Source organism: Nycticebus coucang, chromosome 16 (genome assembly GCF_027406575.1).
Source record: "Nycticebus coucang isolate mNycCou1 chromosome 16, mNycCou1.pri, whole genome shotgun sequence".
Lineage (NCBI taxonomy): Eukaryota > Metazoa > Chordata > Mammalia > Primates > Lorisidae > Nycticebus > Nycticebus coucang.
This window is the reverse complement of record NC_069795.1, coordinates 78,954,993-78,978,593: the sequence shown is the minus strand read 5'-3', so window position 1 is coordinate 78,978,593 and position 23,601 is coordinate 78,954,993. Positions and strand designations below refer to the sequence as shown.

At 45.8% G+C, this 23,601-nt stretch overlaps 1 protein-coding gene across 1 annotated transcript; it reads right to left on the bottom strand.

Moving 5' to 3' along the window:
• Nucleotides 1-22,382: 22,382 nt before the first annotated feature.
• Nucleotides 22,383-23,078, bottom strand: LOC128567786 (CTD nuclear envelope phosphatase 1-like). Its single transcript, XM_053565294.1, has one exon. It carries the CDS (start codon nucleotides 23,051-23,053, stop codon nucleotides 22,475-22,477), a length of 579 nt encoding a protein of 192 aa, XP_053421269.1. The 5' UTR covers nucleotides 23,054-23,078; the 3' UTR covers nucleotides 22,383-22,474.
• Between the last annotated feature and the right edge of the window lie 523 nt (nucleotides 23,079-23,601).

Genomic DNA, 23,601 nt, shown 5'->3' with positions numbered 1-23,601 from the left:
CCCAGGAGAGAAGTGGGTTAGCAAGACACTCCTAACTGCCATGTTATATTGTCCTGTCTGTTACACCGTCTGCATCTCTGGTCCCTGTGTATACCGTGGTCAAAGGCCTGTCTCCTGCCGTAGCAAGGTTATGAATCTTCTAATAGGCATTCATAAAGGTTTTACATCTCTGTAACTGCAAAAACACCCTTATTAGCGTAGCTGGCCTGTTGAATAGATAAATAGTGGTTACTGCTTCCTGGTTCCATCCTTATAATATAATAAGTTTTGGGAGTAGAAGTTCTAATTTGCCATCTACTTTGCATTCATTTCCATAATGAACTCCCAAGCTCCTGCGGAAATACCATGGATTAATTAGTGGAATTTGTAATAGCCAAACCCAGTTCTGTGAAGCATTAGGACACCCACAATAAACAGAAGGTCTCACTATTTTTTTAGCAACCAGTACACCCTGGAGGCATTAAATCCTTCCCGGAACAAGGTGGGGTGTATATAAATGAATATGTCATCCATGTCCCAATTTAGGAGAGAATTTTAGAAATTAACGTTGCCCTAAATGCCAAGGAGATTAGTGCCCTTTCTTCTCTGCCCTGGCTTATTCTGAAAGAAGTGAGGGAGCAAGAAGGGAGGTATAGAAAGAGAGGGCCTCCCTTAAAGGAAGAGAGAGACAGAGGGCAGCCTGATTTCTAATCATTCATTCCCTGCAAAAACATTGCTCAGTCCCCTCTTTATGTGAGGAGGCGACAGAGCATTTAATGAGAACTTGCAGCCCACTCTTTCAAAAGTGCCTGCTTTGAAAGTGCCATAAAGATAACACACCTGAGAAGATGGCTTGGGCCTTGGTACAGAAGTGCTCTCAACTGGAGGCCTCGACTCCTGATTTCTAGTCAATGCTATGCCACTAAGTTGCTTTGCAATTTTGGGCAAATTGTCTTTTCTCTCTGGGCCTCCAAATCCTGGCTGTAGGCAGGGAAAAACTAGCAGAGGGAATGTTGCACATAGAAAAACTCAGCAAGCCCTCTGCATTTTTTAGTCTTTGCCTGTCCTGTTCTCCATAAGATAATTTCAAACCTTCTCCAGATCCCCACATCTCCCTGGATTCTCCTCACTCTTAGCAAATGATCTGGCTCTCAACTTCTCAGAGAAAATAGAAATCTGAGATAAGAATTGCTTCATCTCCCATCTGACATCTGCACCTGTGCTCTTGCCTATCTGTCAAGTACATGGAGGGGTTGTCCCTTCTCATGGTATTTATTTATTTATTTATTTTTGGCCGGCGCTGGGTTTGAACCCGCCACCTCCGGCATATGGGACCGGCGCCCTACTCCTTGAACCACAGGCGCCGCCCAACTATCTTTTTTTTTTTTTTTTTTGTGGTTTTTCGCCGGGGTTAGGTTTCAACCTACCACCTCCGGCATATGGGACCGGGCGCCCTACTCCTTGAGCCACAGGCGCCACCCTCATGGTATTTAAATTAAACATGTCCTGCCATCTCCATCACAAAAAAAGGAAACAAACAGGCTGGGCACAGTGGCTCCTGCCTGTAATCCTAGCACTTTGGGAGGCCAAAGCCAGAGGATCGTTTGAGGCTAGGAGCTCCAGAAACACCCCTTCTCAAAAAAAAAAAAAAAAAAGAAAGAAAGAAAAGGAAAAGAAAGGAAGAAAGAAAGAAAAGAACAAAAGAAAAAAATAAAAATAAAGAAAGAAAAACTAGCAAGGTGTGGTGGCACATGCCTGTAGTATTAGTTACTTGGGAGGCCGAGGCAGGAGGACGACTACTTCAGACCAGGAGTTTGAGGCTACAGTGAGCTACAATGACGCACTCCAGCACAGGTGTCAAAGTGAGACCCTGTATCAAAACAAACAAAACAAAACAAAAAAGATTTCCTTGGTCCCAAGGCCCCCTTTGTATCTTCTTGCTCCTGCCCCAAAGTTCTTGAGAGAGTTGTTCCCACTTCCTACTCTATTTTCTGATGTCTAATCATTCCTCAGCCACCTCCCACCGGCTCCCCACACCTTCCGCTCCCTCCCACACCACCACAGCTGCCTTTCCTTTTTTGTTTTTGTTTTTGGTTTGGACAGAGTCTCACTTGTTGCCCTGGATAGAATGCAGTGGCATCAGCTTAGCTTACTGCAACTTCAAACTCCTGGGCTCAAGCAGTTCTCGTGGCTCAGCCTCCCGAGTAGCTGGCACTATAGACGCTCAGCACAGTGCCCAGCTAGTTTTTTGATTTTTGGTAGAAATGGGGTCTTGGTCTTGCTCAGGCTAGTTTCAAACGCCTGAACCCAAGCAATCCACCTACCTCGGACCCCCAGATTGCTAGAATTACAGGCTCCAGCCACCACACCCAGCTGCTGCCTTTTTAAAGGTCACCAAGGACCTCTGCTACCTGAGGGACCCTGCTCACACATCCTCCCTGACCTCTTAGCAGAGCACCAAGCACAGCTGCCTTCTTCCACTCTCCCAAAACACTTTCTTTCCTTGGCTTTCAGCACCAAACTTTCCCAGACCCATTTTCACCCCTTCTCAGTTTCCTTTGCCTATTTCTCGCCCTCTCTTTTTTTTTTTTTTTGCTCTATAACCCTGGCTAGAGTACAGAGGTATCGTCATAGCTCACTGCAACCTCTAAATCCTGGGCTCGAGTGATCCTCCTGCCTCAGCCTCCCAAAGTGCTAAGATTATAGTTGTGAGCCACTGTGCCCAGCCTTTCTCTGATTATTAAATTTGGAGGACCATAAGATCCAGTCCTGGGCCTATTTCTCTTCTAACTCTACATGTTCTCCCTAAGCAATCTCATTCATGTCTGGGTTTAAATTGGGAATCAATGCTCTTTCTCACCTGTTCAAAGTATTTATGGAGCATCTGCAATATGCCCACATGGTATTATGATATATACACGTGTATATAATGCATGCATGTGTGTTTTCATTGAGTTCCTGGTTTAAACATGTATCGTATCTCCCATACACCTCATTATAGTCTTTCATTATAACGCTGGGACACTGGGTGCTTTAGGAATCAGGAGAAGGCCCCAGAAAATAGAATCTTTCTCTCTGACCTTCTCCAGCCCTGATTTTACCTACTCCTTTCTCTCGCAAAGGGAGGACTCTACCCCCATCTTTCTGTCCTGCAGCTGGCCATAGGAAGTTCTCTGACCTACCTTGTCTGATAACAGGTCATAAGACCCCCATGTCAGCAGGGTGCGGCCCCATCCCCTGGGGGCAGGAATGCTGCACAGAGAGGCCAAGAAGAATCTGAGCCAGCAGGCCTTGCTGGCTTTTCCCACTCAGGCTACTAGTTAGTACATAAGACCCTTTTTTAAGCAATTGCATTTCTACATGCCTATTGAGTGAAGTTTCCATAAAAGGTCCAGAGGACAGGGGTCAAAAAGCTTCTGGATAACTGAACACATGAGGACCCCAGAGGGTGGAGGGCCCAGAGAGCAAATGGAAGCTTCATGCCCCTCTCCCAGACCCTGCCTCTGCCTCCACCTGGGTCCTCTGTGTTATCCTTTATAATAAACTGGAAATGGAAGTAAGTTTCCCGGAGGACTGTGAGCTGCTGTAGCAAATTAGTCGAAACCAAAGAAGAGCTTGCAAGAACCCCAACTTGAAGCTGTTCACTCAGAAGTTCTGGAGGCCTGGACTTGTGACTAATGGGCAGGGGAGCAGTCGAGGGGACTGATCCCAACCTGTGGGAGCTGATGCTGTTTCCAGGTTGAAAGTGTCAGAATTGAGTCGGAGGAAACCCAGCTGGTGTCCGCTGCAGAATTTGCCACTTGCTTGTTGGTGGGGACAAATTCCCACACATTTGGTCACAGCAATGTTCTGTGTTGATTGTTGTGTTATTAGAGCAGAGGAAAAAGTGGTTCATGTTCTTTCTATTCAGAGCCAGGTTCTCTGGGCTTGGGGGGTAAGAAGTATCTGGACTTTTCCAGCCAGATGGGACACCCGCTTTCATTTGCATTTAGAACATCTCTTTAGGTTTATGTGTATCTGCTGATATGACTGAATTTCAGCTAAAATGTATTGAACGCTTATCTTATGCCAGGAGCTATTCTAGCAGTTCCACAACAATAAAGTCATTTCACTCTTGTGGCAACCCAATGAGGTAGACATTTTTAAAAAATATATACTTTAATTTTTGGAGCAGTTTTAGGTTCAAAGCAAAATTGAAGAGAAAGCACAAAGGATTTTCCTCACATGCACACCTCCCCCACGTCAACACCCAGCACCATAGTGGTACATTTTTCTTTCTTTTTTTTTTTTTGAGACAGAATCTTACTGTGTCCCCCTCAGTAGAGTGCTGTGGCATCACAGCTCACAGCAACCTCAAACTCTTGGGCTCAAGCAATTCTCTTGCCTCAGCCTCCCAAGTAGCTGGGACTATAGATGCCTGCCACAACTCCCGGCTATTTTTCGTTGCAGTTGTTTAGTTGGCCCGGGCTGAGTTCGAACCTGCCACCCTCGGTGTGTGTGGCTGGCGCTGTAACCATTGTGCTATGGGCGCCGAACCCACAGTGGTACATTTGTTATGTTCAGTGAACCTACACTGACACATCATTACCACCCAAAGTAGGATTCACTCTCAGTGTGTCCATTCTATGGGTTTTGACAAATGTATAATGACATCTACCCACCATTATATTACTATAGAGGATAGTTTCACTGCCCTAAAAGTCCCCTAAACTCTGCCTGTTCATTCCTCCTCCCCACTACCATTGGCAACACTGATCGTTTTATTGTCTCCACAGTTTTGCCTTCTGCAGAATGTCATATAGCCTTTTCAAATTGGCTTCTTTCACTTAGTAATATGCATTTAATATTCCTCTGTTATCTTTTCATGGCTTGACATCTCACTTCTCTCTCTTTCTTTTCTTTTTTTTTGGAGACAGAGTCTCACTTTGTGGCCCTCCGTAGAATGCCCTAGCATCATAACTCACAGCAATCTCAAACTCTTGGGCTCAAGCAATTCTCTTGCCTCAGCCTCCAAAGTAGCTGGGACTACAGGAGCCTGACACAGTGTCTGTCTATTTTTATTTTGTTTTATTATTTTTTTAATTATTATTATTATTTTTTTTTTGGTAGAGACAGAGTTTCATTTTATCGCCCACCGTAGAGTGCCGTGGTGTCACACAGCTCACAGCAGCCTTCAACTCCTGGGCTTAGGCGAGTCCCTGGCCTCAGCCTCCTGAATAGCTGGGACTATAGGTGCCCGCCACAATGCCCAGCTATTTTTTTGTTGCAGTTTGGCTGGGGCTGGGCTTGAACCCGCCACCCTCGGTATATGGGGCCGGCGTCCTGCCCACTGAGCCACAGGCACCGCCTACCCAGCTATTTTTAAAGACAAGGTTTTGCTCTGACTCAGGCTAGTCTCAAACCCATGAGCTCAGGCAATCCCCTAGCCTCACCCTCTCAAGTGCTAGGATTACAGGCGTGAGCCACCTCGACTGGCAAGTCTCACTTCTTTTTTGGCACAATAATATTCCATTGTCTGGATGTACCACAGTTTTTTTGTCCATTCATCATCTTGGTTGTTTTGAAGTTTGGGCATTTGTGGATAAACCATCTAAAGTAGATTTTTGTAGGAAGTAAGTTTGCGATTTCAGGGGGCAAATTACAAGAAGCCAACTTGGCAGATTGCATGGCCTGAATGCTTGTGTCCCCCCAAGTTTATATGTTGAAGCCATAACCCAGGATGGCTATTTATGGCCTCTAAGGAAATAGAAGAAAACTGTTTCTCCCCTCACATCACTTTTGATACCAAATGTGTGTTTTTTTTCCACACCAATGCCCAATTTTCTGGACTCCACATAAGTGTCAAATGATTAAATTCAATTCTGACAGTAACTACTTAGAGTTAGTGTCAAACCCCACTGGTTAAAGGGCTCAATCCCACAGGACTATCCCTTATTATACAAATGCTAGTTGCAAGTAATGGGTCCCAAGGTGATACAGTTTGGACGGTCATCTCCTCCCAATCTCATGTTGAACTTTGATCCCCCATGCTGGAGATGGGGCATAGTGGGAGGCATCTGTGTCTGGGGGTAGATCTCTCATGAATGGCTTGGTACCATCCTTTTGGTAATGAATGAATTCTTGCTCTATTAGTTCCCATAAGAGCTGGTTGTTAAAAAGAGTCTGATAACCACCTCCCTATATGTTTCCTCTCTTGCCATGTGATCTCTTGCCATGAGTAGAAGCAACCAGAAACTAAGTAGATGCTGGTGTAATACTTCTTTTACAGCCTGGTTGATGTTTCTGGTAACCAGCCCCCATCCTGAAGCTATCCAGGAGCCCATCAGGAGTCACCAGATTAGAACAGAAAATACTCCTATCACCTAGGAAACTCCAAGGGATTTAGCAACTCTGTGTAAGAAGCTCCCATCACCCCCACCACTCAGGAAATTACAAGTGTTTAGGAGCTCTAAATCAAGGGCAGAGACTACATAATATTTTTCTTATTATATCACAGGAAGTAATCAAGGTCATGAGTGTGGAGTCCTGATCTCGTAGAATTAGTGTGCTAATAGGAAGAGACATGGGAGTGCTTTCTCTCTCTCCTTCTCTCTCTCTCTCTTTTTTTTTTAAACAGAATCTCACTACATTGCCCTCAGTAGAGTGCTGTGGCATCACAGCTCACAGCAACCTCAAACTCTTGGGCTTAAGCAATTCTCTTGTCTCAGCCACCCAACTAGCTGGGACTATAGGCACCCGCCACAACCCCTGGCTATTTTTTGGTTATAGTTGTCATTGTTGTTTAGCAGGCCCAGGCAGGCTCGAACCCACCAGCCTCGATGTATGTGGCTGACACCCTACCCACTGAGTACGGGCACCACCTCCCTCTCTCTCTTTCATACCCCCCTCCTGGAGAGGCCATGTGAGGACACAGCTAGAAGCTGCCCATCTGAAGCCAGGAAGAGAGCCCTCAACAGAAATCAAATCAGCTGGACTATTTTTATTTTTTATGTCGCCCAGACTTGTCTTGAACTCCAGGCCTCAAGGGATCCTCCTGCCTAGGCTTTCCAAAGTTCTAGGATTATAAGTGTGAGCCATGAGCCTGAGTAAATCAGCTAGACTTTTGATCTTGGACTTCTAGCATCCAGAACTGTGAAAAATTTAATTTCTGTTGTTTAAACCACCCAGTCTATGGTATTTTGTTATGGCAGCTCAAACTGACTAATACATGTGGTAACAGTATATTTAGTTTTGTAAGAAACTGCAAAATTGTCCTTCAAAGTGGTTGCCCCCTTTTGCCTTCATGCCAGCAATGAACGAGCATTTCTGTTGCTCCACATTCTTTTTTTTTGAGAGTCTCACTAGGTTGCCCTCAGTAGAGTACTGTGGCATCACAGCTCACAGCAACCTCAAACTCTTGGGCTTAAGCGATTCTCTTGCCTCAGCCTCCCAAGTAGCTGGGACTATAGGCGCCTGCCATAATGCCCAGCTATTTTTAGAGACCAGGTCTCGCTCTGGCTCAGGCTGGTCTCAAACCCCTGAGCTCAGGCAATCCGCCTGCCTCGGCCTCCCACAGGCATGAGCCACCACGCCCAGCCTGGTCCTCATTCTTGCTGGCATTTGTTGTCAGTCTGTTGGAATTGGCCATTTAATAGGTGTGTAGCTGTATGACATTGTTATTTTGATCCGCAGTCCCCTAATGATACATGATGTAGAACATCTTTTCATGTGCTTATTTACCATCTGTTTATTTTCTTTGTTGAGGTGATTGTTTGTTTGTTTGTTTTTTGAGACAGAGCCTCAAGCTGTCACCCTGGGTAGAGTGCTGTGGCATCACAGCTCACAGCAACCTCCAACTCTTGGGCTCAAGCGATTCTCCTGCCTCTGCCTTCCAAGTAGCTGGGACTACAGGCGCCTGCCACAACACCTGGCTATTTTTTGGTTGCAGCCATCATTGTTGTTTGGCGGGCCCAGGCTGGATTCGAACCCGCCAGCTCAAGTGTATGTGGCTGGCACCTTAGCCACTTGAGCCACAAGCGCTGAGCCTGGTGAGGTGTCTGATCAGGTCTTTTGCCCATTTTTTATTTGGGTTGTTCATTTTCTCATTGTTGAGTTTTAGGAGTTCTTTGTTTATTTTGGATAACGATCCTTTATCAGATGTGTCTTTCACAGATATTTTCAGTGGCTTGTCATTTCATTATCTTGACCTTGTTTTTTACAGACTAGAACTTTTTTTATTTTTTGAGACAGACTCTCATTTTGTCGCCCTCAGTAGAGTGCTATGGCATCATAGCTCACAGCAATCTCAAACTCTTGGGCTCAAGCGATTCTCTTGCCTCAGCCTCCCAAATAGCTGGAACTACAGGTGCCTGCCACAACACATGGCTATTTTTAGAGACGAGATCTCACTCTGGCTCTGGCTGGTCTCGAACCTGTGAGCTCAGGCAATCCATGCCCAGACTTCTAGGAGTTTTATAGTTTCGTGCTTCCCATTTAAGCCTATGATCCTGTGTAAGTTAGTTTGTGTTAAGGATGTAAGATCCGTGTCTAGATTCATTTTCATGCATGTAAATTTCTAGATGTTGCAGCACCATTTGGAGCCTTTCTTTATTATATTGTCTTTTTTTTAGAGACAGGGTCTCACTCTTGGCCAGGCTGGTCTCGAACTTCTGAGCTTAAGCAATCCACCCACCTCGGCCTCCCAGAGTGCTAGGATTACAGGTGTGAGCCACTGTGCCTGGCTGTTATTATATTGTCTTAGCTGCCATTTTTATGTATATCTTACAGAGGAAGAAAAGTTAAGGAACTTTTTTCAGCAAGCACTGGGCAGATGAAATCTAACCCAGGTTGCCTGCTAACGAGTTTATGCTCTTATCTATGTCTCTCTGTTGGCTCTCCTTTTCTTGCCTTCCTATGTATTAGTGGAGAAACATATCTTCATTACAGAAATAAACAAATAGGATCAAAGACGAAAGTAACTATTTGCCATAATTCTACTGCCCAGAGATAATCACTGTGGACATGTTATACGTGGTGTCCTTCCAGCCTTGGTCTGCTGCATGTATCTTTGGTAGGTTTTTGTTTTAAGAATTGGAGGAGGTGGCAGGCGCCTGTAGTCCCAGCTACTCGGGAGGCTGAGGCAAGAGAATCGCTTAGGCCCAGGAGTTGGAGGTTGCTGTGAGCTGTGTGAGGCCACGGCACTCGACCGAGGGCCATAAAGTGAGACTCTGTCTCTACAAAAAAATATACCTGGCTTATTGTACCCTCAATGAATCCCCAACAATAAAAAAAATAAAAAAAAAATAAATAAATAAAAAAGAATTGGAGGAGGTATTCTGCTTTGTAACCTGAATTCTCAATGTTTTCGGCCAAAAATAAATCGTAAATATGTTTTCATGTCAATAAGCATAACTTTAAACATAATTATTATTAGATATATAGTGTATCCTTACATAAACATACTACAATTTTCTTTTCTGGTGAAAATATAATTTATATTATAAAATATAATTTCTGGTGAAAATATTGCCTGTCTTTTCTGGTGAAAATGTAATTTGTTCCTTTTTTTTTTTTTTTTTTTGAGACAGAGTCCCACCCTGTCACCCAGGGTAGAATGCCCTGGCATCATAGCTCACAGCAACCTCAAACTCTTGGGCTCAAGTGATCCTCTTACCTCAGCCTCCCAAGTAGCTGAGACTACAGGCGCCTACCACAATGCCCGGCTATTTTAATTTGTTCCTTTTATTCTTATGTGATTAATTCTTATCATTATACTTAATTATCCCTTAGGATAAATTCCTAGCAAGAGAATTGCTGGGTCAAAGAAGAGAGGGGGTGTACCATTCTGAGCCTGTGTTCAGGTAGCTGCTTTGGTTAAGTATCAGACTACCCACCTGGTTGGAACCACAGTTGCAGGGGATTAAATATGCCCAAGTTCTAGATCACATGCTAGTTCTTTGTTTTTGATGGTGTGAATTTTTATGTTTTTCAAAGTCCTCCTACAGGGTATTTAGAGAAACTACATGGGGAGCTGCTAGCCTGTTATCATTTTGAATTAGCAAAGTCTTTAATTTCTGGGAAGGTTCCTGCCTGTGCCTGCCACTGGAGCTGTTTTGTCCTCCTCAGGTGCTTACCAGCATCAGGGAGAGAAGAGGAAGCAGGTACTTACACATTCTAAATTGCCATGCCGACTGCCGCAAGCCAGGGAATAAACTGTCCGACAGCTCAGAGAACAGCATAAATTAAGGTTTGGGAAGGTGGATTTCAGAGCCAAGGGACAAGGGAAAAGCTTGGACAAAGGTCTAGAGATGTGGAAAGACTTTGGGGTAAAGCCCTGGCGGTCATAATGAAGAGAATGTGTGTGTGTGTGCGTGCGTGCACGTGTGCATTCACCTGTATATTTGTGCGTTTATGTGCAGGGGATGTTAGGAGGATACGATTTACTTTTGTAAATGGTGTGAAGCTTTGAATGAGAGGCCACTAGGATTAGTCCGTGTACTATGAGGAACAGGAGAAAGGAAGGACTTTTTAAAATAATACATAGCCTGAGCAGGGCAATACAGCCAGGAACAAAACCAGACTAGTATGCCGTGGATGTTAGGACAGCAGAGCTAGGGAGATGAGGGGTACTTTCTCGGAGGCCTGAAGAAGGCTCAAAAGCTCTTCACTTTTGATTCAGACAATATCTAAACTCACAACGGAGTTGTGCTTCCAAATCTATTCAACTTGCCTCACAGGAGACAAGTAATCATTTCAGGAGTTCAGTGCTCTAAGGGCAAGGTTGGCTAAGAAAGGGAGGTTGAAGGCCAGGGAGGAGGCGTGCAGTTCCTAGAATACACAGAATCTCTGCTTTCATGTCCAGAAAAGTCACAGCAGCATCAGTGAATCTGTTGCTAGGGAGAAAAAGAGGCCCCGCATACAGAGGAGAATGGTGGTGAGGACAGTTTAGGAAGTTTTCTTGGAGTGTGAAAATTGCTACTTGTTTTTGTGGTGGCTCCTAATATAGCAGTCTGTTGCTCTCCCCTCTAATCTCACCGTGGCAGCCACTACCTCCCAAGAAGACAATCATTGCATCCAAATGGTTGACACAAACTGCTGTTGACATCCAGTACTAGCAGAAAGACACACCCTCCATCACCATATATTTTGGAGAACATTTCATTTTGGAATCCTGTTTCTAGGGGACCAGTTTTAATAGGCTTGCATTCGATTCTCTTAAATGTAAAAGTTTGTCTGCTCCTTGTTGGAGAGTTAGTCCTAATGCCCGAGAAAGCACTAGAAAGGCATCAAAACAAGGCTAGTCTCTCTCGCTTTCAAAGAAAGGAAGGAGAAATTCCTCAGGGAGCTCAGAGACTTGCCACTGCAATTATACTGTTAAGTGGAGATTGCATTGGCTAAAGCAGAGCTTGGAAATCTAGCCTGAAGCTCCCTGCAGAGCATGGGGGTTGCCAGGGAAGCCTTGGGGATCAATTTCTCCCTGTCTGAATAGGTTTCTGAAAGCAAATAAAACCCCAATTTCCCCCAATTTTTTTTTACAACACCAAGAAACTGAAAGAAACTCAGAATCAATCAATATATATTTCCATTTAACTTGCCAGCAGTCCTCTAGCTGGCTTTGCACAAGATGTGCTGTTGTAACCAGGAGCCATCATTTTAGCTGTGACTGGTAGATAAGCCATGCTAATTATTTCTAAACAAATACCACATTTTTCTGATCTCCCTCTGTTCAGCAATCTCTTCTGAAAAGAGATACCAAGTTGAATAATATTTGCTGGTTCCTTCTCATATTCTGGGCCCTGTATGTTGCGGAGGCCCCAGGGCTCTTCCAATCTCTTGTCTACCATTCCCCCATTATCTGATCCAGTCCTTTGATCTTCTGTGACTGTAAAATGCTAATTACTCCCAAACACATCTTCAGATTCAGATATCCAAGTGCCATTAACAAGGTCACCTGGATGTTCACTAATCATCTCCAACCTCACATCTCTCTCACATACAGACCCCAATGCCTCGCCTCTCACAGTCTTCGTGATGTCCATAAATTGAGGCTTCAGTAGAACCCCACAGTTAACCACCTCCCTACATTGACTACCTCCTTAAGTTGACCAGATTTTTGTAGGGACATGCACCTTATGTATGTATCAGCACAGCAGGCCTAGTTCCTTACGTTGATCACCTTTGTATGTTGACCAGTTTGTTACAGTCCCTTGGGTGTTCACCTTACAAAGGTTTTACTGTATTTCCAGCTGCTACTATGTCAAACCTTGACGTCATCCTGTGTTCCTCTTTCTCTCTCAATCCCTACATGTCATTAGCAATCCCGCTTGTTCTAACCCTCAAAATATATTCAGAATCCCCTGACCTCCTCTCTCTTTATCTTTCTAGAGTGAGACATCATTATCTCATCTCTGGAGTATTCTAGGAGCCTCCTCGCTGGCTTCTTACAGTCTACAGGGATCCTGTTACAGGTCTGGTCTGCTGCCCAATTGCTCTTGACCCCTGGGTCTTTTCCTCTGGCCCTGGCCCCTCTCCCAGCTGTGCTCCCTCCTCCCACCCCTTGCTCACTCTGCTCTGGCCACTCTTGCCCTTTCCTGCTTCTTGACATTTTAGCCCTTGGAAAGTTCACTCTTCCCCAGATAGCTGCATGGCTTGATCTCTTTACTTTCTTCATGTCTCTGTTGAAACACCTCCTCACCAGAAAAGCCTTCCCTGACCACCCTACCCAAAGCAGGCCTTCCTCACCTTCACCTTGTTCTCACCCTGTTAACTGCTTTATTTCTTTTTTCTTTGCACTTAGCACCACTTAGCTTATTATCTGTTCATTTGTTTGAAAGGGAGGCACTCGACCAGCAAGATCTCACAGACCCACCAAGGCTTGTACGAAAGGTTTTTATTGGTGAGGGAGGGATGCTGCAGAGCAGCACCAAGGAGGAGAGAAAAGAAGAGAGAAGGGAGAAAAGAGAGAGAGAGGAAAGGGAGTGGGAAGAGATGGGGGGAGAGAGAGGAGAGACCGAGAGAGACAGAGAGAGAGGAGGGGAGCGAGAGAGAACACGCATGCGAGAGGCGTTAGGGGCAGGATATAGTTAATCTTGGTCTGTAGAAAGTAGGAGAGGCTTTTCTGGGGGAGGGGCTTTCTCTGGGCTAATTAGCTAACACTATTATCCTCCTACTAGAATATAAACTCAGGGAGGGCATGGTCTTTATTTTGTTGTCTGCTACATCCCCACTGCTTGGTATCTAGTAGGTACTCAATAAATATGTGTTAAGTGGGGGGGGATCAAAAGGTTCTCAGGGCTCATTCAGTTCAGATATGTCACTTTATACACAAGGATAACAATGCCAAAGAGGACAGTTGTCCAGAGGAAGCCACTTAGAAAATTAATAGCTTTCCTGGAACAAGTGCCCAACCCCCGACACCCACCCAGCTCTACTATGCTGAGGCCCACGGCAAAGAGTGCACTTGAAGTTAACACCCAGCATACATGTTGATGTGTGCATGTGTGTATTCTGTGTGTGATATGCTCTGATGCTTATATTTGATCTATTCCATTTTTTGAAAAATGCTGACCACACTCTATTAAGTTAATTTCATGTGGTTGTGGCCCACAGTTTGAAAATCAGTGCACTATATAATAGGGTAAAAAAGGCTCAGCACCTGTGGCTCATGTGGCTGGGCGCCAGCCACATACACCCGAGCTGGCGGGTTCGAATCCAGCCCGGGCCCCCCAAACAACAATGACAGCTGCAACCAAAAAAATAGCCGGGTGTTGTGGCAGGAGCCTGTAGTCCCAGCTACTTGGGAGGCAGAGGCAGGAGAATCACTTGAGTCCAGGAGTTGAAGGTTGCTGTGAGCTATGATGCCACGGCACTCTACCCAGGGTGACAGCTTGAGGCTCTGTCTCAAAAAAATACATATATATATGGTTAAAAAAAACTATATATATAACTATGTACCCTATAAGTATATATACCATATATAAGTATGGTATATACCATATATAAGTATGGTATATATACTTATAGGGTACATAGTTATATACATATATCCTAACCCTTTGTGTATTTTTTCCTTTTTTCTTTTTGACACAGAGTTTTACTCTGTTGCCCCAGGCTAGAGTGTTCTGGCCTCAGCCTAGCTCACGGCAACCTCAAACTCCTGCATTCAAGTGATCCTTCTGCCTCAGTCTCCCTAATAGTTGGGACTAAAGGCTCCCACAACACCACCTGCTAGTTTTTCTATTTTTAGTAGAGACAGGGTTGTGCTCTTGCTCAGGCTAGTCTCAAACTCCTCACCTCAAGCAAACCTTTGGCCTCAGCCTACCAGAGTGCTAGGATAACATGCATGAGCCACAGCACCCAGCTTCCTTTTTCTTTTTCTTTTTTTTTTGCAATTTTTGGCAGGGGTGGTTTAAACCCGCCACCTCTGGTATATGGGGCCAGAACCCTACTCCTTTGAGCCACAGGAGCTGCCCCCTTTTTCTTTTTTCTTTTCTTTTCTTTTTTTTTTTATGAGTTGGAGTCTTTTTTTAATTATTTTTATTTATTTATTTATTATTATTTTTTTGCAGTTTTTGGCCAGGGCTGGGTTTGAACCCGCCACCTCCGGCATATGGGGCCGACGCCCTACCCCTTTGAGCCATAGGCGCTGCCCCCCTTTTTCTTTTTTTAATAGTACTAAAAAGCATGACTGGCTCAGTGCCTATAGTGCAGCGACTAGGGCACCAGCCACATACACCGGAGCTGTCAAGTGGAATCTAGCCCAGGCCCCCCATACAACAATGATGACAACTACAACCGAAAAAATATATATATATATATAGCTGGGCATTGTGGTGGGCGCCTGTAGTCCGAGCTCCTTGGGAGGCTGAGGCAGGAGAATAGCTTAAGCCCAAGAGTTGGAGGTTGCTGTGAGCTGTGACACCACAGTACTCTACCCAGGGCAACAGCTTGAGACTCTGTCTGAAAAACAAAAAAATAAATAAAAAATAAAAAGCATGACCCATGCACAAACACACTTGTTTAGAGACTTTTAAACATGCCAGAGTAAAATTATATATTGACAGTAATACTATCGTGAACTCAACGCAGACAAATATGAACTATGCAGAGAAATAAAAGAAATACCCAAAGTCTGGCTTCTTGGCCCTCAGATCTCATGTAGCTTAATCTTGAAACATCATCTTATCTTATTCAGCTCAGTGTCCATAGCTCCGTGGTGCAGGAGCCAGCCACATGCACCAAAGGTGGCAGGTTCGAACCCAGCCTGTGACAGTTAAATAGCAATGGCAACTGCAACAAAAAATAGCCAGGGGTTGTGGTGGACACTTGTACTCCCAGCTACTTGGGAGACTGAGATAAGAGAATTGCTTAAGCCCAAGAGTTTGAGGTTGCTGTGAGCTGTGATGCTACAGCACTCTACTGAGGGCGACATAGTGAGACTCAGTCTCAAAAAAAAAACAAAAAAAAACCCCATCTCATTCCTGATTCTATTCCATCTCCCTGTTCACAGTTCTGAATTTCATGCTAGCCTGTGTCATATTAATTTTTTTTGGTTTTGTGTCTTGTTTTCTGCACCAACTCACGCTTATAAATTGCTGCTTTGTGCTTGCAGTCAGAACAGTGCATTCCAAAAGGAGGCAGGAGGAATGGTGAGGGTTTCCACATAGCTGACTTGTTTTGACAGTGATGGTATCTGACAGAGTGGGAACCGACGGCCCAACAGCCAGGCCCATTGTGCACACCGACTCTTCATAGCTAGTGGGGAGGGGAGATACGCAGGAGCATGGGGGCGAGAGACTGAGAAGCTGGTCAAATTTAGGACAGGGAACATGCAGTTATGCAGGGCATGGAGGTCAAGGTCATGTTAAACATCAAGTATTTAAAATATTGGCCCAGGCACAATAACTCTGTGGTCTAAATTTATCCCACTCTCTCAACTCTTTCAGGACTGACAGAGCAGCTAGTGTTACCACTCAGGAAAAAGGCAGAGCAGGGTCCAAATCTGTATCTGAAAGGAATCTCAAATGCAAGATGCAGACAATTTGACCCAGCTCCTTCAGATGTGGGGAAAGATGCTCCAGGTAATCAGATACTGTTGCAGAAGAACACACTTTTGTAAACCTAAGATAACGTCACCATCCTCATTATCACTGCTGTCATCACCAACCTGAGTAGGAAGTTTACTAGGTGCTATACCCACCCCACCCCCCACCATGCCGGCTATTCAAACCCCTCATCATAGAGATGGGGAGAAAGACCAGGGGAGACCCCGGACTCACATTCTGTGGTCCCTCCATGTGCCTCCCCATTCACTCCCTCCCCTGCTCTGTGCCCTTGTTTTCTTTTTTCTTTCTTTATTAATCATAGCTGTGTACATGAATGCAATCATGGGGTACAATGTGCTGGGTTTATATACAATTTGAAATATTTTCATCAAACTGGTTAACATAGCCTTCACTGCATTTTCTTAGTTCTTGTGTTAAGACATTTATATTCTGCACTTAGTAAATATAACATGTACCCTTATAAGATGCACCGTAGGTGTGGTCCCACCAAATACCCTTCCTCCACCCATCCTACCCCCTCCCCACCCCTCCCTCTCCCCTTTCCTCTTCTTCTTGGGCTATAATTGGGTTATAGCTTTCATATGAAAGCTACAAATTGGTTTCATAATAAGACTGAGTACATTGGATACCCCTTGGTGTTTTCTATAACTGCATCACCGCCTCCCTGTTCCTCTGGCTTCCCATTGGGTTTGGTCAATGGGAGGCTCAGCAAGAGATTGGCAGCTGACATATTTATTTCCCACTCCATCCCATCCCCATCCACAGTGGCTCATCCCTGCTTCCCTGCCGCTCCTTTCCTCCAGGGCTCTGGCTTCCGCGTGCAGGCCCACCTCCCACAAATTCAGCTGGTACAGGCTACAGTCACATTGTTTCCTCTCTCGTCCTTCAGGCCTGGTCCCAGTCCCTGTGTCCCTCAACCACCCTTATTGGTTGCTTAACTCTGGCCACACCTGTGTAAAACAGTCCCTTCCTTAAGCTTTTATCCTCCTCCCCAAACACTTTTGAGTATGCATTAATTTTTTTTTTTTTTGAGACGGAATCTCACTATGTTACCCTTGGTAGAGTGGGTAGGTGCCCACCACAACACCCGGCTATTTTTTTGTTGCAGTTGTCATTGTTGTTTAGCTGGCCCAGGCCAGGTTTAAACCCGCCAACCTCAGTATATATGGCTGGCGCTGTAACCACTGTGCTACAGGCGCCAAGCCTGAGTATGTGTTTTTTGCCTGTTGGAATGTTGACTGCAATAACTTGGTCTCATATCTCTGGCCGCTTAGGCCTTGGTCTCACCTGGACATCATAGAGGTCCAGGCGGGTAGAACATACATTTTGCTGCTTTGAAATCTGACACCTGTCCCTGGCACAGGCCCTTGGGTCTCTCCTTCCACCCCTTCTGGTCCTGCTTCTTTTTGGATAGTTGGCGGCTACTGAATGCCAACAGCCAGCCAGCTGAAGGAGTCTCTGGCAATATTGGGCAGGTAGGGCCAAAGCTCTCAGCAGTGACCCCAGAAGGTTTTACAGAATTTGCTTCTTTTATTAAAGGACTCAGGAGAAGCAAAAATGGGGGTAATTTTAGGCCTAGAAAGAACAGTAAAGGTCATCTAAGCTGACTCACTCCTATTACAGCCTGGGAAGCTAAGACCCAGGAGGAAGTGACTCCCCTGAGATCAGAGGGTGACGTAGTGGTAGAGATAGGGCAAAAATCCAAAGCTTCTGAACAGTCATCATCAAATCTCCATGCTGAAAGGAGCATCAAAGGTCACACAGCCCGACCACAACAAACAACAAAGACACGCGCAGCAACAAGGCTTTGCCATTTATAAGGGGGGATTGCTGGAGCCACGGTGGTCCCTGCTGTCCTTCAAACCCCGACCCTAACCAGGCACTGTCCAGACAGCACAGCATGACGTGATCTGGAATGAGGAGACACCAAGGGAAATTCCCAACTACTCACGGTGACCAGCATCTCCCCACTCCTACAGTGGCAAGCTCCCCAACAAAAGGTCAGCTTCCTGAGGGCCACATAAGGCCTGTGTTCGCCAGTGATTACTGTGTGACTAACTCTCACTGTTAAAACAAACAAGTCAGGAGTCACTTGCTTTGCTTTTTCTCCTATCTACCTGGCTGGAAGCAAAATATTCCAAGATGGTGAAGTTACAAGACGGGCACCACTAGGACACCTAGGTCTCTGGAAGACAGCTGAGCAGGAGTGCCTCCCCTTCAGCTCTACCCACTTCATACCTCAGCACAAGCGGGGAATAAATGCAGCAAGCCTTTGTTGCACTTGACACTGAGATGGGGCAAGGAGAGGTGGGCAACAGCCAGTGCTAGCAACCCTGGCTGATACAGGGATGGAGGCACAGTCCAGGTCACCCACGTTTCCCACCCAGCACTCAGGATGGCTCTTTCAGAGCCATCTTCTAACTGATAGGGTGGAAGGGAGGGACCTGCCCAAATAGAACTGTCCAGCCCAGGAAAAAACATCCTTCCCTGGAAGGAATGAATGCTCTAGTCCCTACCCCTCTGAACTGTTATATTCCCACCTGCCTTAACCCATGTGCTGACTTCTTTCATGAACTCAGCCTGCCAGCACCCTAGTGAATAATGGCCACGTCGCTCACACAGAACCTGGACGTGCTTCCTTTCATTCCCATCTAGGAATAATCTCTTATATCTGGTCCTTAACCTCTCCTTCCTTCTCACCCCTTCTCCTGTCCGGTCAGCGCCCTATGATAGAAATCTGATTCTGAAGTATCTCCCATGTGTCTGCTTTTCCCTTCCCTCACATTTCTCCTCACTCTCTGTAAGCATGGTTTTCTTCCCTAGGAGGTAGTACCCTTCCCACTTTGCCAGACCCATTTATTTAAAGAGTCCCGTGATCCTTTCCAAGCTCATACCACACACCTAGACTACCCTGGAATCGTTCGATCTCAAGTCCTGGCTGGACCACTTTTCTTAAAAGCAAAACTGCTGGTGCATAATAGAATTCTCTTTCAGTTTGCAAATGTACAAAGAAGTCTCTGTTATCACCTTTATTGTTTTAAAGGGACAATAATTTAAGCCACTATTTACATGTTTTTGATAACAACAACAATAATAGCAATGACAGCAATGATAACCCAGCCTTTTTTCCCCCATTGTAGAAACTTCCAGTCATTCACCCTATCAATCCCTGAAAATAGAGCTCTTCCTCTCTTGACTCTTCCCTTTTGGGACATGACCTGGGTTTCCATGTCTAATCTCTAAGATCCTGGGGTGGTACACCACAAAGATTTTTTTGTTTTAATTGCTTCAGGCCCTAGGGGATTTTTTTTTTTTTCTTTTAGAAGACAATGAAATTTGTGTTCTTTCCCACTCTACTGGAGGAAGAAACATTTCAGGGGGCACCACACCTAAACATCCTGGGCGTTTTCAGAAATCTCAACAGAGGATGGGACGCTGGGTGGTGGGGGGTACTGGAGGAAGGATATTGTTAGGTTAAACTAAATTTACCTAGTCTTTTATCAGTGTTTCTCTTGACTTGCTCTTGAGTTATTGAAGGGTAAAAATCTCTGGCGAGATGATGGTATGTCGTAGGATGGTGCCTTAGTAATGAGTGAGAGAGTGAATTATTGACTGAATATCATAACCTGTTAGCCTGGTAATCACCTGAGATAGTGTGGTGCAGTGGAAAGTGAGGCTTGCCACTAGAAAGCTGTGGACTTAGCCCTGCTGTGAAATCAATACGATATCATAAGCAAGTCACTTCTTCAGACTGACATTTGGTCTCATCACTTGTGAAATGAAGGGATTGGAATAGAATGATGCTTCTCACACTCCTTTGGGGACATAGACCACCTGGGAATCTTGCTAATACAGATTCTGATTCAGAAGGTCTGGGGTGGGGTCCAGGATTCTTCAGGTTTAACAAGTCCCAAGTGATTCCATTTCTCCTGGGTCACACTTTGAGCAGCAGATCAATGATCAATGATCTCCAAGGTCTCTTTCTCAATGTTTAATGGCTCTGTTATTACTATTATTAAGACAGGCTCTCACTCTGTTGCCCCAGGCTAGAGTCCCATAATATCAGCCTAGCTCACAACAACCTTAAACTCCTGGGCTCAAGCAATCTTCCCGCCTCAGCCTCCTGAGTAGCTGGGATTATAGGCAACCACCACTGTGCCCAGCTAATTTTTCCATTTTTATTAGAGATGGGATCTTGCTCTTGCTCAAGCTGGTCTGGGACTCATGGTCTCCAGCCATCCTCCCGCCTCGGCCTCCCAGAGTGCTGGGATTATAGAAGTGAGCACCCCCACACAATGGCTCTCTATTCTTGACACATTAGAATAATCAGTTTATTCTCCACTCAGCAGCCAGACTCCTTACAAAAAGTGAGTTCTACCCTTTGGTGGCTTCCCATGTCTTTCAGAATAAAGTCAATTTTTACAACGTAGGCCTCCCAAACCCTACCTGATCTGGTTCCTCCCGTGTCCTCCCCCATTATTCTCTGACCCCATTTCCTACCACTTCTTCCCTTTCTTCCCGAGCCACATTGACCTTTGATGCTTTAGGCGTGCTCTAGCCTCAGCCTTTGCATTTGACCATTCACCCCCAGCCCCATATCTGTATAGTTTGGTCTTTGTGCAAATATCACCTTCTCAGAGATCTTCCCTGTTTACCCTTGAAAATTGTCCTCCACCTTCACTCTCTCACTCTTCAGCCCCTTACCCTCCTTAATCTTTGTTCATAGCAAGTATCATACAATATCTCCTACCTTACATACAGATTTTTAAACTTAGAAATTTTCCTATTTAATTAATGGTATACTTTTTTCAATTATTGTATATTTATTTGATTATACATCTTTTGTCATTCTCTACCAGAATGTGAACTCCATGATAGCAGGAATTTTGTCTCTACTACCCACTGCTATCTCCCCAGGACCTGAACAGTGCTCAACCATCATTTGATGAATGAGTAGAAAAAGTAAGATCTGGATAGGCTTTTTTTTGTTTGTTTCAAAGTTATAGTGCATGGTTTAAAAGAGAGGAAAGGAATAAAAGAGAGAAAGCTTGTTTCAGGTCTGAGAAAATCTAGGGAGAGAAAAAACAGTAAGGGGGGGGACAAATTTGGAGAAAGTCCAGTGGCTCAAAATCCCAGTCTCCCACCCACAGCCCAGCCCTTGGAGCAGGAGTGAAGAATTAGATCAGTTTTTTTTTTTTTTTTTTTTTTTTATGTAGAGACAGAGTCTCACTTTATGGCCCTCGGTACAGTGCCGTGGCCTCACACAGCTCACAGCAACCTCCAACTCCTGGGGCTTAAGCGATTCTCTTGCCTCAGCCTCCTGAGTAGCTGGGACTACAGGCACCTGCCATAACGCCAGGCTATTTTTTGGTTGCAGTTTGGCCGGGGCCGGGTTTGAACCCACCACCCTCGGTATATGGGGCCGGCGCCTTACCGACTGAGCCACAGGCGCCGCCCGAATTAGATCAGTTTTATACAAGAGTTGGTTTTTTTTTAGACAACCTCAAGCTGTCGCCCTGGGTGTGGATTCACAGCTCACAGCAACCTCCTGGGCTCAAGCGAGTCTCCTGCCTCTGCCTCTCAAGTAGCTGGGACTACAGGCACCCACCACAACACCGGCTATTTTTTGGTTGCAGCCATCATTGTTGTTTGGGTGGGCCTGGGTTGGATCCGAACCTGCCAGCTCAGCTGTATGTGGCTGGCGCCTTAGCCGCTTGAGCCACAGGTGCCGAGCCAGCATATGAGAGTTTTTAAAGAATCAAATCACAACAAAGCTGACTTGTCTTCTCTTTGGGCCTCCTGGTTCACCATCCATCTCTCACTCTGGCCAATCTTGCCTTCTCCACACAGACACTGTTTTGGCTCTCCTAGGCTCCACCTGTGTCCCAGTCTGGGGTTTCCATGGAGTGTGAACACCAAGTCAGAGTGAGGCTACTTCAGAGTCCGGCCCACATGTCCATCCAGACTCCAGTAGAGTACAAGCTTCCCAGGGCAGAAAGGGTGGAAGGCAGTCCTCACATTGGACAGGGCATCAGACAGCATCCCAAGGGCTTGCCCTTCCTTTCTCCCCCCACCCCAACTCAGGTGGAGGGGGAACAGCTGTCACCCGAGTCTATGTTGGTAGAGGTTTTGGCTCAGCACAGGACGAACATCAGCAGTGAACCTGGGATGACAATAACTTGCGTTGGTAGAGTACCTTAGAGTTGATATCCTCACAACACTGTGTAAGGCAGTATCGTGGAGATGTGGGGCTGAAATTATCTCCATTTTCACATGATGAGATGGGTTCAATGTCCTCAAAACCCAATAGCTAAAAGTGATGAGCTCTGGAGTAAGAAGACCTGGGTCCAAATGCTGAGGGCATCCAACACTGGGAGCAGGTTGAGAAAGACTATGTCACTGGGATCACTGAACCAGGATTTGATGGGGATGGCATTGTCTGGATGGCTCCTTTAAGCCCAGGGAGAGTTATCCAGGATCACAATGCTGGAGAGGTCACTGTGGACCACAGAGAGGTCCTTGATGTAGCTGCTCAACTCTAAAGTGTAGTGCTGTCTGTAATATCTCCTCTTATTAATGCTTCTGCTATTGTCCTGTTTATTTGTCACGGCAGAGCCATCGATTTCCATGCTTGCTATAAACACCACCAGTTCATACCACTGGCTCACCACTTCTACGAAGAAATCCAGATGGGGCCTCTTATGTACAAAAAACCAGACAGGATGTTTGTCTATTACCACCTTGAGGATAAGGTCAGGAGGTGTTCCGGGCCAGACTGTAGGCCTCAGGACCCCATCATGGTGGGAGTGAGTAAGTGTCTCATCCAGGTCCAGCATCAGGATCTTCCTCTTTACCTGAGCTAGCCGATTCCGGGACACAGGAGACAAGGGGAGGACATCATAGCCAACAGTTTGGTACTGAATTACTGTGCGGATCTGCCTCCGCGAAAGGTAAATGAAGAAACTCCAAAGCTTGGCGGCGAAGGCCACGAAGAACGTGCGCAGCCCCAGCAGACACTGCGTCCGCATCATTCCAAGGACCCCGGCCCCGCCGGCCCCGGGGGCAGCCGCGAGGGAGAACGGGTGGGGTGCCCAGAGTGGCAGTAGAGGCTGCAGAAAGGGGCAAGCAGCGGGCGGCTCAGAAAGCCACCCTTGGCGGGGGAAAAGCCCAGCGGAAGGGGGAGCTGGGGGACAGGCGTGGCAGCCCGCGGGGGCCCGCATGGGCAGGGAGTGCCACCGACGGTTCCGCGAAGGTTGCCGACCGAGATAGGTCTGGCTGGGAAGGGGGTCCTCCGAGAGCGGGAGGGAAGGGGAAGGATAATTGGGGGATGAGACTAGGGAGAAGGGAGGGAGGGGGGAAGAAGCTTTTTTTTTGAGACAGAGTCTCACTTTGTTGCCCTTGTTAAAGTGCTGTGGCGTCTAAAAAAAACTACACACACGCAAAAAAAAAAGTACTGTGGCGTCATAACTCACTGTAGCCTCAGACTCTTGGGCTCAAGTGATCTTCTTGCCTCAGTTTTCCTTTTTGGTAGAGATGGAGTCTCACTCTTACTCAGGCTGGTCTCAAATTTGTGAGCTCA

Bases quoted from the DNA above. Each gene is read 5' to 3' on its own strand.
- LOC128567786 (XM_053565294.1), bottom strand. From the start codon at position 23,053: ATGATGCGGACGCAGTGTCTGCTGGGGCTGCGCACGTTCTTCGTGGCC.